Below are 15,831 nucleotides of genomic sequence, written 5' to 3'. Positions count from 1 at the left end.
AGAATTACACAGAGAACAATCTGTTAGCCTTCTAGGTGCAGATTCCTTACCTTAGAATTTCCCTTAGGCGTCAGACTGGATATGAAGATCTTTCTTCGAGCAGCACCCTTACTCGCTGTCAGGTGGCATCAGTTTACTCCATGTTCTTCGTAGGCCTCGTGGTCACCATGATGACATTGCAGTCATACTTAAGCGCCACCCCCAGAGCGCTGACGTTAGTTCTTTCCTTTCCGCGCCATCTACAGATCCTGAAAAGAGCAACTCTGGTCAATTTTTTGACAAATATGACTGCTTTTTGGATGTTTTGGTGTACCAGGTGAGGTCTTGTACGACTGGCTTCAAGCCTTGCAATGCCTGTCACTGCATGATGTTGGTGACGCACCCACACCTGGTCTGTTTGTGGTGTCTGGACCACGACCCAAAGTCGTGCGCCGAGTGCCATGCCATGAACCCATAGGTTTTGAGGGAGCGGTCCCTAAAGCTTAGAGCAGTCCGGAGTGTGACTCTCGTCGCACCCAGTCTTGTTCGAGGGGAAGGTCTTGAGACCACTCGCAGGGTCATCGCCACTCGTCCTCATCCCATTCAAAATTGTCTGGACATTCAGGTCAGGAGAATATTAAGTCACACCTGCCAATGGGAGTGTCTGCGCTCAAGGCCTCCATCCATGGAGCCTACTTCTGGGTCTGCTCCGCACCTCCCCAAGTTTCCAGGAATCTGAGCCACCTCTACCCACCTTATGAAGTTTTATGAGGCCATGCTTCTAATTTTTGGGCAGATTGAAGCCCCTGCAACGCCTTTGGGGCCTTGGAAAGCAGATGAGTGCCCTTCAGGTTCTGCGCCGGTGGCCCCAGCTTCCGAGCGCCCCTCCGGCTCAGTTCTCGGATCTGTACTGATGCCAGTCATACCATTGCGACCTCCCTCCAGCGCCGTCTAAGACGTTGATGTTCCTGATACCAATTGGGCCCATAATTGACGTTGACCCAATCCTGATCCCTGACGACCTGGAGGCGGAACGGCGTCAATAGACGCAGCTTCAGACTTCATAAGGGCCTACTCGCCCCAGGTTGGATTCAGACCCTTATTATCATGGATATGAATATAAGGAAGGATTGGAGGGGGTGCAGGACCTTTTCTAATACCAGGTAGAAAACCCTGACTTGGACTGGGCACAGGAATTGGGTGAAGCCAGTGGTCTGGATACTTCTCCTGAAGTTAGCATGCCTGCTCCTCCTACTGTTGCTACGGTGGAGGGAGCGTCTTTCACCATGGTGGTAAGTAGGGTGGCTCAGGTCCTTGGTCTTGAGCTTCTCATGGGGGCAGTCAGGATTAACCTCCTGACAGTTTCTTCAGCCTGGGGCTTCTACTTCAGAGCCTCACCTTCTATTTAATGAAGCCCTCACTGATGTCCTTCTCGGTACTTGGTCCAGACCCAGCATAGATGCTCCTGTGAATAGGACAATCGCCCCCTGCCATCGCCCGGCCCCGAACTGCACTAAATTCCTGTCCCAACACCTCACACCTGCGAGCCTTGTCATCCAGGCTTTCTCATCATCTGGTGCATTCCCATCCGCTCCCCCTTATAGGGAATCAAAGACTGGACCAACTGGAGAAGAAGATCTTTTCGTCCTCCAGTCTGGCATTGCAGTCTGTGAACACCGCATGCCTTTTGGGCTGATACACCTATTCACTGTGGGATACCGTCACGCCGCAGGTCCCGGCCGAAGCCCGGGCCACCATCTCCCAAGCCATTGCTCATGGGAGGGTTGAGGCCAAGTTCACAATTCGTTGTGGGCTGGACAGGCCCGACTCATTGGGCAAATCGATTCCTTCTACTGTAGCCTTGAGGCACCATGCCTGATTTTTGGGGGGATGTCCAGAGTCTCTCGTGGACATGACCTTCGATGGCACCCGTCTCTTCGGAGACAAAGCGGACTCGGTCCTCGAGAGGTTCAAGGAGTCCCCGTCTCCCGCCACAGTCTGCTTTTCGCCCCTTTTGTGGTGACGGAAGTGGCTCCCTGTCGCATCCTTACCCTGCCAGCCACAGAGCTGCACATGCTTCCGCATCCACTGTGCGGCCGTGGATGCAGAACTCCAAGGGCTCGTGGGACAGAGAACCAGAGGTCTGCCCAGTCCACCCTGCCCCTGCAGCAGCCTCCAAGCCTTCCTGATCCGCCCCCCCATCTCAGACAAGCCGGAGGCCGAATTTGCCATCACCTGCCCCACTTCGATTCCATCACAATGTACAGGTGGGTTTTGCAGATCGTCCGAGGGAGCTACTCCCTCCCCTTCAAGACTGCCCCTCCGGCCATGCCTCCATCCTACAGCCGCTTACCGGAGCATCACCTGTAACTTCTCCACAAGGAAGTTGCTGCTCTCTTGGCCAAGGGAGCTATAAAGAGGGTCCCTGTGCCAGAAGTAGGTTGTGACTGCTATTTTCTGGTGCCCAAAAAGGATAAGGGCTTATGTCCTATCCTAGACCTTCAGGTCCTCAATCTCTTCCTCAAGAAGAAGTTAAAAAGCACAGGTCCTGTCTGCCTTGGGCCTAGTAGACTGGATGGTAGTGTTGGGCTTGCAGGACGCTTACTTCCATATATCCATCTTGTCTGCCCATAGGCGCTACTTGCGATTTGTGGTAGGTCACAAACACTTTACTGTGCTCACATTTGGCCTTACCAGTGCCCCTCGGGTGTTCGCAAGAGTGATGGAGGTGGTTGCAGCTCATCTGTACAGGTTAGGGGTTTCAGTCTTTCCCAACCAAGGCGAACACGCCCCAGAAAGTCATCTCCCATATTCAGACTACAGCCAACCTTCTGTATTTGCTGGAGTTCACTATAAACGTGCCGAAGTCATACCTCCCTCCCTCAGGGACACTCCCTTTTATCTGAGGTGTTCTGGACACAATGCAGTTTTATCCTCCCGAAAAGCGAGTCCTGGATATTCAGGCTATAATTACGATGTTTCAGCCTCTAATGTGGATTTTGGTGAGAATGACTCTGAGGCCGCTGGGCCTCATAGCCTCCTACATCCTGCTGGTAACACATGCTAGATGGCATATGCAGGCTCTGCAGTGCGACCTAAAGTTCCAACGGATGTAGCATCAGGGAAATCTCTCCGACATGGTCCAGATCTTGGAGGGAACTGCGAAAGACCTGCAGTGGTGGCTTTCGAATTGCGATTGGGTCTGATGCAGATCCCTTCCCCAACCAGATATCACAGTAGTGACAGAAGTGTCACTCCTTGGATGGGGCAGCCACATGGGAGAGGCGGAGATCAGAGGTCTCTGGTCTCAGGTGGATCCAGACTCCACATCAATCTTTTGGAGCTCCGGGCGACCAAGCTTGCATTGAAAGCATTCCTTCCCTCTCTGAAAGGGAAAGTGGTGCAGGTGTTCACGGACAACACTACCGCCATGTGGTACTGCAACAAGCAGGGTGGAGTGGGATTGTGGACCCTTTGTCAAGAGGCTCCGCACCTCTGGACGTGGCTGTAACATCAGGACATCACCCTGGTTGTTCAACATCTGGCGGGCTCTATGAACACCAGAGCAGATTATCTCAGCAGTCGATCACAAATGGCATCTCCATCCAGAGGTGAAACAAGGTCTCATCAGTGGGGAGAGCTTTGGTTAGATCTTTTCGCCTCCGCAGAAAACGCGCAATATCAGCTGTTTAGCGCATTGGAGTTTCCAATGCAGCACTCGCTCTTTGACGCTTTTAGTCTCCGGTGGAACTCAGGCTTCCTATACGCCTTTCTGCCAATTTCACTTCTGTCCAGAGTTCTGAAGAAGATCAAGAATGCCTGGCCCCAAGTAATACTTGTTGCTCTGGACTGCGCACGAAGAGTCTGGTATCCAGAGCTACGGAGCATGGCTACGAATCCTCCGATCAGACTGCCCCTTCGGGAGGGTCTTCTGTCACATCAGCAGGGGACGGTTTTCCACCTGAGCCTGTCCAGTCCTCACCGACATGCGTGGAGATTGAGCGACGACATTTGACGGCTTTCGACCTTCCGTCCGAAGTCTGTGATATTATCTTGTCAGCCAGTAGTCCATGTACCAAAACTGTATACGCCTGTTATTGGCATACATTTGTGGCATGGTGTACCAACAAGTCTATTGACCTCCCTTTTTACACCTACCTCTGAGGTTCTCTTGTTCTTCCTCTTTGGTCCAGCAGGGCTCTGGTTTGGGCACACTTAAAGGTTATTTATCGCCCATCCCTGCTTTTCAACCTTCCTTATTCAAATCTCCCATTGTTGGAAGGTTCCTTAAGGGACTTACCCATTTATTTCCTCTGACCCTGTTCATTATGCTCCAATGGGACTTGAACCTGGTCCTGAATTACCTAATGTGTGCCCCTTTTGAGCTGATGCACAATTTTCCTTTGCAGCTCTTAACCATCAAGACTGTTTTTCTTATTGCCATCACCTCTGCTCACACAGTGAGTGAGCTTCAAGCTCTTTCTTCCAAGCCACCGTTTTTGTCTGTCCACCCTGACAAAGTGGTGCTTCGTACAAGGGCCTCTTTCCTTTCTAAGGTTGTTACCCCTTTTCACTTGGGTCAATCCATCACTTTGCCTAGTTTTTAGCACCCCCACATCCCTTTCATGAAGAGGCATCCAAAAAGAGTGTTTGCATTCTACCTCTATCGTACTAGAGATTTCTGGGTGGATGATGAACTCTTTGTTGGATATGTGGGAGCAAAGAAAGGGAAGGCGGTGCAGAAGCTTACCATCTCACGATGGGTATTGCTCTGCATCAAAATTGTTTGTCGCTCTGGCAAAGAAGCATCTCTCCTGAGGGTTTGCATGCCCACTCAACCAGAGTAACTGCTGCTACCACAGCATTAGCACGCAGAGTTCCTATCCTGGATATCTGCCAGGCAGCAACGTGGGCATCTCTGCACACGCTCACAAAACATTACTGCCTTGTCAGTCAGGTTTGCAGAGAAAACTACTTTGGTTGTTCGGTCCTACAGGACTTTTTAACATGATCTCGGTTTGAAGCCTACCGCCGGGGATGCTATTGCTTGGGTATCTATTCTGAGTTAAGGAATCTGCAACTAGAAGTCTCTATCAGATGAACAAGTAACTTACCTTCAGTAACGATTGATCTGTTAGAGACTTATTCTAGTTGCAGATTCCTTACCGACCCTCCCGTCCTCCCCGCTTTCAAACTGATTTCTAGGGACAGGAATTTCCCTTTCAGGACCCTAGCTCTGCTGCACCAATTTCAGTGTTATTTATGGCGCTGCGCTACCAGCGTGGAAAGTCGTGAAAAGAAACGGACATCATCGCACCGGGGTGGCGCTTCAGTACAACTGCACCATCATCAGGGTGACCAAAATGCCTTTGACGAGCACAGAGTCAAGCCATGCCACCTGACGAAAGGCAAGGGTACTGCTTGAAGAAAAATCACTGGGTCCAGTCTGACGCCTGGGGGACATTCTAAGGTAAGGAATCCGCAACTAGAATATGTCTCTACCAGAGAAATCATTACAGAAGGTATGTAACTTGTTTTTCAGATAGTCTACTCCTTCATTGAGGAAGTTAACAACTTTGCAAAAGACCTATGCCAACTGAGATGAGATGACCTCTTGCAGAATGCTGTCTTTGCCAACGTAAAACAGCTCTGGGATTTATTCCTGGAACATCTTTGGCATGCCATTGTTGCATGTGGATCTTGAAGTAAAGTTCCCTCTTTTTGGTATGGTTAACCCCAATTTGTATCTGCTGTCAGTGTGTTTGGATTGTATTAACTGGGATCCTGCTAACCAGGACCCTTTTGACTGTGCTCTCTCCCTCTAAATTTGGTTGTTCTTGACTTAGTACACCCCACAATTGGAAAACTGGTGCCCCCAGTATATGGTGGGTACCCAGGGCATTGGGGCACCAGCGGTTCCCCATGGGCTGCTGCATGTATTATGCAACCCATAGGAGCCCATGAAAAATTGTGCTGGCCTGCCATTGCAGCCTGCGTGAAAAGGTGCATGCACCCTTTCACTGCTGGTCACTACACCAGGTCACTGCAAGTCACCCCTATGGCAGGCCCTCCTAGCCCAGACGGCAGGGTGCAACTACCTGTGTGTGAAGGCACCCCTGTATGAGCCTGCCTGTGTCCAGTTACATAATGGTAACTCCGAACCTGGGCATGTTTGGTATCAACATGTCGGAATCATACCCCAATACTGTTGTCAGTATTGGTTGTATGATTCCATGCACTCGGGGGATCCTTAGAGGACCCCCAGCTTTGCTCCTACAAGTTTACAGGGTTTTCCCGGGCCGCCTGTGCTTCTGCCATCCTACAGACAGGTTTCTGCCCTCCTGCTGCTTGACCAGCTCAAGCCCAGGAAGTCAGAACAAAGGATTTCCTTTGGGAGTGGGAGGCAACACACTCTCCCTTTGGAAATAGGTGTTACATGGGTTGGGAGGGGTTGCCTCCCAAAGCCACCGATATGCTTTGAAGGGCACATATGGTGCCGTCCTTGTATAAACCGGTTAATACCTGCTCTGACATAAAAGTGAAAAATGGAGAGGGGAGTGACCACCCCAGGGCAGGTGCCCAGAGCTACTCCACTTGGTCACTTGATTCTGCCATCTTGAATCCAAGGTGGGCAGAGGCCACTGCGAGCATCTGAGTGGCCAGATCAGGCAGGTGACGTCACAGCCCCCTCCTGATATGTGGTCACCCTGCTAGGTGACCAATCCCCCTTCCTGGGTTATTTAGTGTCTCACTTTTGGGTAGGTCCTCAAATTCAATTTGCAAAATTCCAGAAGGGCTCCTCTGCATCGTTTACTTCATCTTCTGGCTACTGGGACTGCAACTGGACCCTCCAGAAACCGACAATCTGAAACTATAGAGATGACTCCGTCTTGCAATATTGTTCCTCTGGCTCCTTTCAGCAACTGCAACATTTTCCTTGCTGTCCATCCTCTGAGGGCAACGAGTCTTCAGCCTGCAGAAGAAGCAAGAAGGAATCTCCCTTGAAGTGAAGGAGTTACTCCACTGCATCCGCAGGCACCAGCTGCAACGACGACTGCCTCCATGGATCCTCCCTCGTCTGGAACTGTGTGGATCCTGCATCACAGGTGGTGGTGTGAAGTGGTCCCCTTGGTCCTCTCTACCAGCTGTCCAACTTAGGAGGCGGTAAGCCATTGCCTTTTCTTGCAGGACAGTACCCCTCTGCACTATGACTCTTACAGCTACCAAGGCTTGTTGCCTCTTCTTCCTAGGCCTGTTTAGTCTCTGTGTAGCCCCAAACTCCAGCACTCTTCCTTGCAAAGCACAGTCTCCTGTTTGCTGCTCCAGCGACTTGGACCTCCTCTCCAGGTGTGCTGAGTGGGCCTCACTGCGACTCCTGTACCTAATGCCTGTGAGGGCTGAATCCTTGTCTTCCGAGTATCCTTGCTGCTGAGGTTCACCTGGGACCCTTCTTCTTGGTTTGAGTCTCCCCGGACCTTTCTGGTCCCCAGCAGCTCTGCAACTCTTCATCTGCCACTCTTGCCTTTGCCAAGGCTTGTTGGTGGTTCTTCCACACCACTGACTGTCTGCAACTCTTCTTCCGACGTGGGGCATGGACTGCAACACTCCTGGAACTCTTCTCCTGTGCTGCTCCTGGTCTTCACTGTCCACCTGGTACTGTATCTCCAGAAGGGTGGGTAGTGGCTCCTGCCCCAACTGGACACTCCAACTCGAACTGGACTTGGTCCCCTTCATTTGCAGGTCCTATTCTGTCAGGATCCACCTTCTGTTCCTTCCAGTCTTGCTTGGGTCTTGAGCAGTCTTTTTTTTTTATTTTTTATTACAAAGTTTCCTGTGGGTTTGGGGGAAAACCCTCAACATACTTGCAGAAAAACTTTAACCTTGCTGAGGAAATACTTGGAAATTCAGCCACACTGATTGTTGGTATGCTTCTTGTTCAGAGAGTAAAAAGAGAGGAATCAAACTTTGGTGAGGTGGTTATGTCTGTCTTTTCCATTGCTTTGCAGGAAGGAAATAGGAGTCAAAGAATTGATGTTAAACTTGGGAGTGATACACTGCTCATGAACTGTGAAGATAAATGCTTCAAAATCACATCTGAAGGCAGCCACAAACTGCCTGAGCTCAACAGTAAACACACGAAATACCAGATGGTTGTTTATTGCTGCATGCTGCACACGCTGCTAATGAGGGTTTTGAGGCAGTAATGATAAGCTCAGTTGATACCAGTGTGTTGGGATTCCATGACAGAATCATGGCTAAATTGTTTCTAAAATGTGATACTATAATACGCATGCAAGTCCTAGACATTGGGAAAATAGCTTCAACTCTTGGTGAAAATGTTTGTCGGGCTATGATAGGTCTCCATACGTTTGCCAAATGTGACACAGTAAGTGCATTTGCGGGAAGCGTAAATGCATTCAAAATCCTGTCTGCCAAAAGACATACGCAGGAAACATTTTTATAGCTCTGAGACAAGTGGGATCTCTGAGGAACTAATAGACAAATTAGAAGAATTCTTGTGTTTGCTGTATGTTTCAAAATCTTCAGTTCATCATGTCAGTGACTTGATGCATCACCTATTCTGCGCAAAGAAGGGTGAGATAGACTGTCACCAACTTCCACCTTGCAGGGACTATCTGAAAAAACACGCTGGATGTGCAAATTATCAAGCCACTATAAGCAAGAGATGTCATCTGAATGATCCACAGATTTCTAGTTCAATTGGCAGTGCGTAGAAGTTGGAAAAACACGAGGCAGCAGAGCAGTTGGTAGTGGGGTGGATGGAGGGGCAGCCAGCACCTCAGACTGTGAGAACCAACCACTAGCTTGCAGCTGCAATAGGAACTGCAAACTGCCAACATGTTTGCTGTTTAACTGACCTCAAGTGCATGGACGTGCAGACTTCCCACCTGTGAAAATCAGACGCAGAGAATGATGACACCTATTTAGGAGAAGATGATGACGAAGATTATTGTGAATGATAAAATTGTTTATGTTCACTAATGACCTACATTTCTTATGTAATATGTGACAACTATATTTGAAATTGTGAGTGAAAAATATGCTCATAATCTACATCAATAAATGAGGAATACAATGATGTTTTATTGTTATTGTAAGGACTATATTGTTTCTACAAGTAATAATCATCATTATTTTTAAGATATATTGAATTTACCAATCTGCTGGAATTAGATTTATTTCTCAACATATTATGATGAATTTGTGTGCTGTTTATCCAAACTATGAAAGCCATTTTTTTTTTTTTATATGGTTGCTAATCCAATAATAACAGACAAAAGGCAAAGAGTGATAACTTGCTATCACATATTTTCCATCTCTAGGCATCCATAACTTGCAAAAAAAAAAAATCATGTTACTACCCAACCCTGCCGAGTAGTACCAACGGTCTAAATTTAGGGTCCTGGCTCATGGCATATATAGTAAAAAAAAAAAAATGGTAAGCTCTTCAAGTAGAATGCAGAATGAGCTGTGAATGTAAGGCGATAGTATCATACCGGGCCCTTATTTCAGAGAGTCTATATCAAATCTTATTTTAGAAAAAAGACAACTGTGGCAGCAGCATACAAAGCTTACCTCATGGATACATTGCATCCTTCGCAGGGCGTTCATTGCCTTTCAAGGTAACCGATACATATTTCTCAAAAACAAAAGGCTCTCGTCAATGAATGTAGAAGAAGCTGAAATCTAAAGTCATCAAGCTAAATCCCTACCTTTGGGTAATCAGTTCCAAACTTGTTTGAAAAAAACATCATCCCCCCACAGCAGCATGCAAAGCCCTACCTTCCATGGATACAATGTATCATCAGCCGAGTGTTAGCTGCGTCAAGGAGGTGCATGCGCCTGAATCAGGTAAATGAAGAGAACATCCCGGCGTACAAGCGTGAACGCTCGCAGGCGCAGGAAGTACTTAACCATGAAGAGTGAGAAAATGAACTAAAGGGTTTTCTATCTCCTCTATATGGAACCAAAAAAAAATCCTTCAGTGGATATGTAGAAGTTAAGCTTTGCATGCCATTTATTTTTCGGCTTATTCTACATTAATTGAGAAGAGCTGTTTGTTTTTGGGAAATATGTATCGGTAACCTTGAAAGACGGTAGACAACCCATTCTAGCAATCTGGCTCCTGAGGTCTTAGAATTTCACTATCTTACCCTCCCTTCCCAAAAGTGTACATCTTTGCTCAGAGAAGTACAACAACCCACTACTCTGGCCTTCTACGCTGCCAAGTTGAAAAGGTGTGTCCATTACTGAATTTCTAAGCACATAGACCTGTTTAAACCTGCACTTCTGGAACATTGTTGGCTACCTTCATTTCCTGAAATTAGGTCTAGCTTACACTTCCATCCAGCTTCACTTAGCCGCTATTGTAGCATACATTCAGAACAGGCAAACATTCGAGACCCCTGTCATCAAAGCTTTCATAGAAGGACTTAATCTGGTTATTCCATCCAGGGTACCCTTCCCCCCCCACCCCCACCCCCCCCCCCCCCCCCCAACTCCTGTATTGAACCTTACTTGTTGTCCCTACCAGACTCATGGGTCCTCATTTCTCCCTACACTTGTGTCCATACAGTTCTTTTCCTGGAAGGTTGCTTTCCTTGTTGCTGTTACACCCTTCAGGCGCATTAGCAAATTGCAGACCCTCACCCTGGTAGAGCCCTGTTTCAAGTTCATAATAACAGAATTGTCCTCAGATCCAACCCCAAATTCCTTCCCAAGGTGGTATTGCCCCTCCATCTCAAAAACGCTCCTGATATTTTTCCCTCAGCTAGACTTGGTGGAGTAGAAGGGACCTGCACACCCTTGATGCCCAGTGTGCCCTGATATATTACATCGATAGGACCAAGCCCTTTCGTAAAACCTAGTACCTTTTTGTTGTTTTTGTCAAACCACCCAAGGGCACGATTTAAAGCGAGCATATCCAGATGGATTGTCAAACGTATTCAGACATGACACATTAGGACTAAAAGAAATGTGACTCCTTTGCCCAGGCCTTATCCCACTCACAAAAATAGAGCCACTCTGGCTTACCTTTGAAAATTACCCTTAGCTGATGTGTGAGGAAACTTCATATTCCACTCCACTCACATTTACCAAATACTTGTATGTGGCTGTCTTACCACACCAATAAGCAAGAGTTGACAAAGCTGTTAGAATTCTTTCAGGATGCTGCAACTTCCACTGACTGTTTTCCAGTCTCTGCAGCACATGTGTACCTACAGCCGCACAAACTGATTATGGTACGTACCATGTAAGCATATATTCCTAAAGTGTATTATTTTAGATTTACATGCAGATCCCCTGCCAGCCCCCAAAGCCTTTGGTTGCTGCAGTTGTACATTCTTTCACTTAAATTCTTTATAACTTCTTTCATGGCCCCTACCCTTTCCTTTCCAGCACTCCTTCTCTACGCCCACCTGCTATGTGGAAAACACATGTTCATTGCCAACTAAGTGCGAAGTCACTGTACCTTGTGACTTGAAAGTTTTCTTTGAAGAAAAACAAGCTGCAAACATCTGACACTAACATTAGATGGCACAAGTATATGCAGAGCATGTGAATCTACGGCACTACACACTACAAACACAGGCTAAGTAGCATACTCCAGCTCAAGACTTCATCTTGATGATTCTGTTTATGAAAACGAATACTGGATGAGGGAGCTTTTGATAGATTAAGGAAATTCTCTTGGTGATGGTGGTTCTAGCTGTCAGAGGTCTTAATAGGTTTGGCATCCGCATAGGGCCCACTTCCTTGTGTCTTCACCAACTCTGCATTTGCCGTTACTAAGGAGTCCAAAGAAGGAGGTATTCCAATTTAGACAGTACAAATGTGTTTCACCTTGAACAACTTCTTTTAGAATCTAGCAACATAACTCATTGGGGTCCTTGACTTGGGCATGTTGATTCTGAGAACTGTATTCCTTTTTTTTTTTTAAGGAAATGTGATTTTAAATGAAATATGATAGGGGTACACAAGTTAGCTTTTCAGGTTTTAATGATGAGCCCCACACCTGCCTCTTCATACAATTAAGTACACAGAGTGAATATAGACTTTTATTTCGTTTAACTGCTTCAGTGTTGCTCCAAGCTGGGTGAATTTGACCCAGTTTCAGCTGGTCGTTTATATCTACAAGCTGCCTCACTTTGATTCCCTTTTTAATATCCTCAGTGCTTCCTGTTGTATAATTAATCTTCCCTGCTTGCCTTGATGCACTGTACTAGATTATCTTGCTCCCCATTTGCTTATCCTTAGTATTATTCTACCCTTTGTCCTCTTTAGTGTCTCCAACTACATGACCAAGTTTAAATCTGTATATTCTAATGCTGTCACACCTTTGTATTTTCTCCGGTCTCATTGTTTAAGGTAAATTACATATTGCCGCCTTGCTCACTTTCTTTATGATGCCAACTTTTAGCTAAACTGTCTGTGGTAGTTTTACACTAAACCAATGCCAGGCATTTGGGTAGTCTTTGGTGCGAGTTCGCTGTGTGATCTCAAGAGTGTAAATGAGCTGTGAGGGTTTCCCCAGGACTGTACTTACAAGTGACTTGCTCTTTTGTTTCTCATAGCACAGGTGCGGCAGTGACCAATGGCTCTCAGAACCCATCCTCTTCGTCTTCAGCTGAGGTCTCCTCCATGTCCACAGACCCAACGTTGCCCTCCGACACAGACAGCAGCCTAGAAACTTCTGCCGGCTCTTTGGGCTGCTGCAGATGACTTTGGGTGAGGGCGGGTTAGGGTTAGGGGTAGGGTGAGGGGTTCATACAGGATCTGCCAGTTTAATCTTGGATAAACAAATTTAAGATGATGGGGAGTTCTTTTTATTGTATATTATAAAGAATTGTAGGATTCCTTTTACATTATAGTGGGTTTAATTTTCTAGTGCTGTCATATGAAGCAGTCCTGTGTGAGCAGCCATGAGATATGTATTGTATTGTAATAATTGAGGACTGCCTCGAATTTCCTTCAGATGTCACTGACAATTTTATCACAGTTTAAATTCGCTCTTTTTTTTTTTTTACTTCGCGGTTTGAACCGCACTTTTTTTTTTCACCGAATTTGTGCGAATTCTTTTTATCAAAGAGACTTTAAATGTGCCGTCTTTTTACCATGATGTGAATTATTTAAGATTTGTATAGTTTTTTTGTTTCTTCGAATGTATTGCCAGTGGTTTGATCGTGTTTTCCCTCCACGTTCTCTGCTGGATTGTCCTGGTTAGCTCTGTCGAATGAGCATTCTTAGTCGCCTAAACCACAGCACATGGCAGTAACTGGAGCCTGGGACATGCACTGTTTTAACAACTCATCCATCACTCAGGGCTAAAAGTAAAGTTGAGGCCCTGTCTGCTAGACCATTAAAAACTACATCAGAAATGGTGCTGCCGAACTAATGTGGAGGCGCATGGTTAGAATACAGCACTGAGGGGAAATCAGATCTCAGACTTTCTGACCTTGTACGTGTCACATTACCTCATGATGCCTCTGTTCACCAAACTGGTATTTGTTGAGATGTTTTATTCTTTTCCAGGCAGTTATCGCCCATTTACCTTGGCAGGTTTGAAGACTCACGGCTTGAGCGTTAGATCATGTTATGTATGTGACTTTACAAGTGGTGGATTTTAATGAAAGTTGATAATGATGAAAATCCAAGGAAAGCTGCATTGATTTTTATTGACATTTTCGGTTCTTTATCATCAAATGCAGCTGCAATCATTGACTATTCAGGGAAAGCTGCAGTATGTGTTAAGTTGGTGCATTTATATTCGTGAATCGGTTGCAATCATTAATTATTCAAGGAATCGTTCATTTTTTTCCGAAGATCGGATTTTGCTTTTCGACTCTATTATCACTGAATACTTTAGGAAAGCTGAAGCAAGTGCTCTGCGAATGGATTTTGATAGTGGGGAAATGCTGTGGGTGTTGAAGGATTTTGTCATATGTAAATATTTGCATGTGCTGAGAAACGTGAAGTGAAACCTGCAGCGCTTGTGTGCGGTCCAGACTAAACTGTGGTGACTGGTCGTTTGTGTGAATGTTTTTTTTTTCTTTTTTTTTTTTTTTTTTCCTTCTTCTTCCTTTGATTGGAACTGAAATCACTGCTGAATGTAGCGAGCTGAGAGATGGAACAGGTCCGTTAGCTTTAAACCCTGTAGCACTAGTGTAAGCTACAGTGTGAGATATGTGGCATTGTTTGCTAATTGGTGTGAGCTGTGACTGCTAATTGGGTTTAAGGCTGCATTGAGATTGAAGGGTGTTATGTTATCATTTGCACTGATTTGTAATGCACATATTTGGGGCGACGCCTCAATTTGTGCTGTTCGGATTGGTTTTTGGAGAGAGTTGTAGCCTTTGAAAGTTTTGAGAAAGCCTTGGATCACCCTTCAGAATTGCTTTTTGTAACTCGATTAGTGCAGGATTTGTTAAATCGTTTCTCCTTTTAGCTTCTCTATGCCCCCTATCCTATGAGTTTGCAGTCATCATAAGTGCAAGCGTTTTTTAAACAATAAAAAGTGCAATAGGGAAATAAAACCTCCCTTAACTGAGTTGGCCTACAAATAATCAGTGTGCTAGATTCCTACAGTGCTGAAGTCTTAACGATCTTAACTGTAATAAGGCTGAAATGAAACAAAACATGCACGTAAGGACATTCAGCTCTCCAGCACGGGAACCAGTCTGTATTGGGAAGGGATGTGACATAGATCAAATATTATGTAGAATCAGGGGACTCATAGAAAATACACTACAAAGTCAATAAATTGGTTACTTCCCAACTCTTTGTTTGCTTTCTGTGTGGATAATATATTGTGAGGATTCTTACTTTAATAGCACAAGAGTGTGGTATTTCTATTTTGCATCACGAAACAATCCGTGACACACCACATCTCACACAACCTGTTATGGAGAAACCTTAATGGATGAGTCAGCAGCCCCAGCCTTAACAGTGTTTAAGCGACCCATTCTCAGAAAACAAGCACATTCAAACTATTGATGAATTTTTAATCTAGGAGACATGCATTGTTACTAGACTACCATTTGTGAAACCAAGGCCAGTAATATTGATAAACTCTACTTTGACTTGCATGAATAGTTAAGTCTCTAATCATTCACCAAATGCTAGAAGGTGTAAAAGACTGAATACCAAACCTAGGAGGCGAGAAATTCCAACAATAGCACACATTAACCAAACACTACTGTGTGAATATTCTTGCTAGACAGCAGGTTCTAGTTGGACCCCAACCACACACTAACCACTGCTTATTCTGAGGGACTGCTTTACAGTAAATGCAAAGCATGTATATCTACAATAACACATGCTACAAAGGGAAAATTGGACCCTGTAGGTATCTGTTTGCAGAGTGTAGTGCTGTAGATTCACATGCACCCTCCTTCCCCTGAATGTGAGAATTTCAATGCAGATCTCTTCTTAGTGTACACAAACCTTTAACAATGCATGTGCACCACAGGCTTCTACTCCACTCTACCTTCTCCCGCTGGGCAAAAAAACAACCTAACATGGAGTCTGTGCCCATACAAAATGCCAGCCTAAGGAGAAATCATCAAGCCAGAACCTTTTCCAGGCCTGGATTTCCTATGTAAGCAAGGGGACTCCAATCATGTCATGCTTCAGAAGTGCAAATACTTTGGGTTCATTCTTCACTAAAGCAACTAAAGAATTTTCCATCAGCGGGTCTCAACAAATATACAACACAAACCATTCTACATATTTAAAAACATGCTGGAGTCTCCCTCCCTAAGAGTGTACAATCCATCAGAATAGTGTTCTTAACATTAATGGGCACAGAGCAGACTCGTGTCCAATACAGGC

General features: G+C 45.8%; 1 protein-coding gene across 5 annotated transcripts in view; it reads left to right on the top strand.

The window, feature by feature from the left end:
* Nucleotides 1-14,781, top strand: part of MAPK8 (mitogen-activated protein kinase 8) — a 410,861-nt gene extending 396,080 nt beyond the window's left edge. For 3 of the 5 annotated variants that reach the window (XM_069240890.1, XM_069240891.1, XM_069240894.1), the window contains one exon: nucleotides 12,581-14,781. In XM_069240890.1, coding sequence (XP_069096991.1) covers nucleotides 12,581-12,723 — 143 coding nt within the window. In that variant the 3' untranslated portion in view covers nucleotides 12,724-14,781. Of the gene's footprint in view, nucleotides 1-12,575 lie in introns of all 5 variants that reach the window. The other 2 variants (XM_069240892.1, XM_069240893.1) reach the window with 1 other exon arrangement.
* The last annotated feature ends 1,050 nt before the right edge of the window (nucleotides 14,782-15,831 follow it).

This window comes from Pleurodeles waltl, chromosome 6, assembly GCF_031143425.1.
Source record: "Pleurodeles waltl isolate 20211129_DDA chromosome 6, aPleWal1.hap1.20221129, whole genome shotgun sequence".
Lineage (NCBI taxonomy): Eukaryota > Metazoa > Chordata > Amphibia > Caudata > Salamandridae > Pleurodeles > Pleurodeles waltl.
The sequence above is the reverse complement of the archived record's forward strand: the minus strand, read 5'-3'. Positions and strand labels throughout refer to the sequence as shown.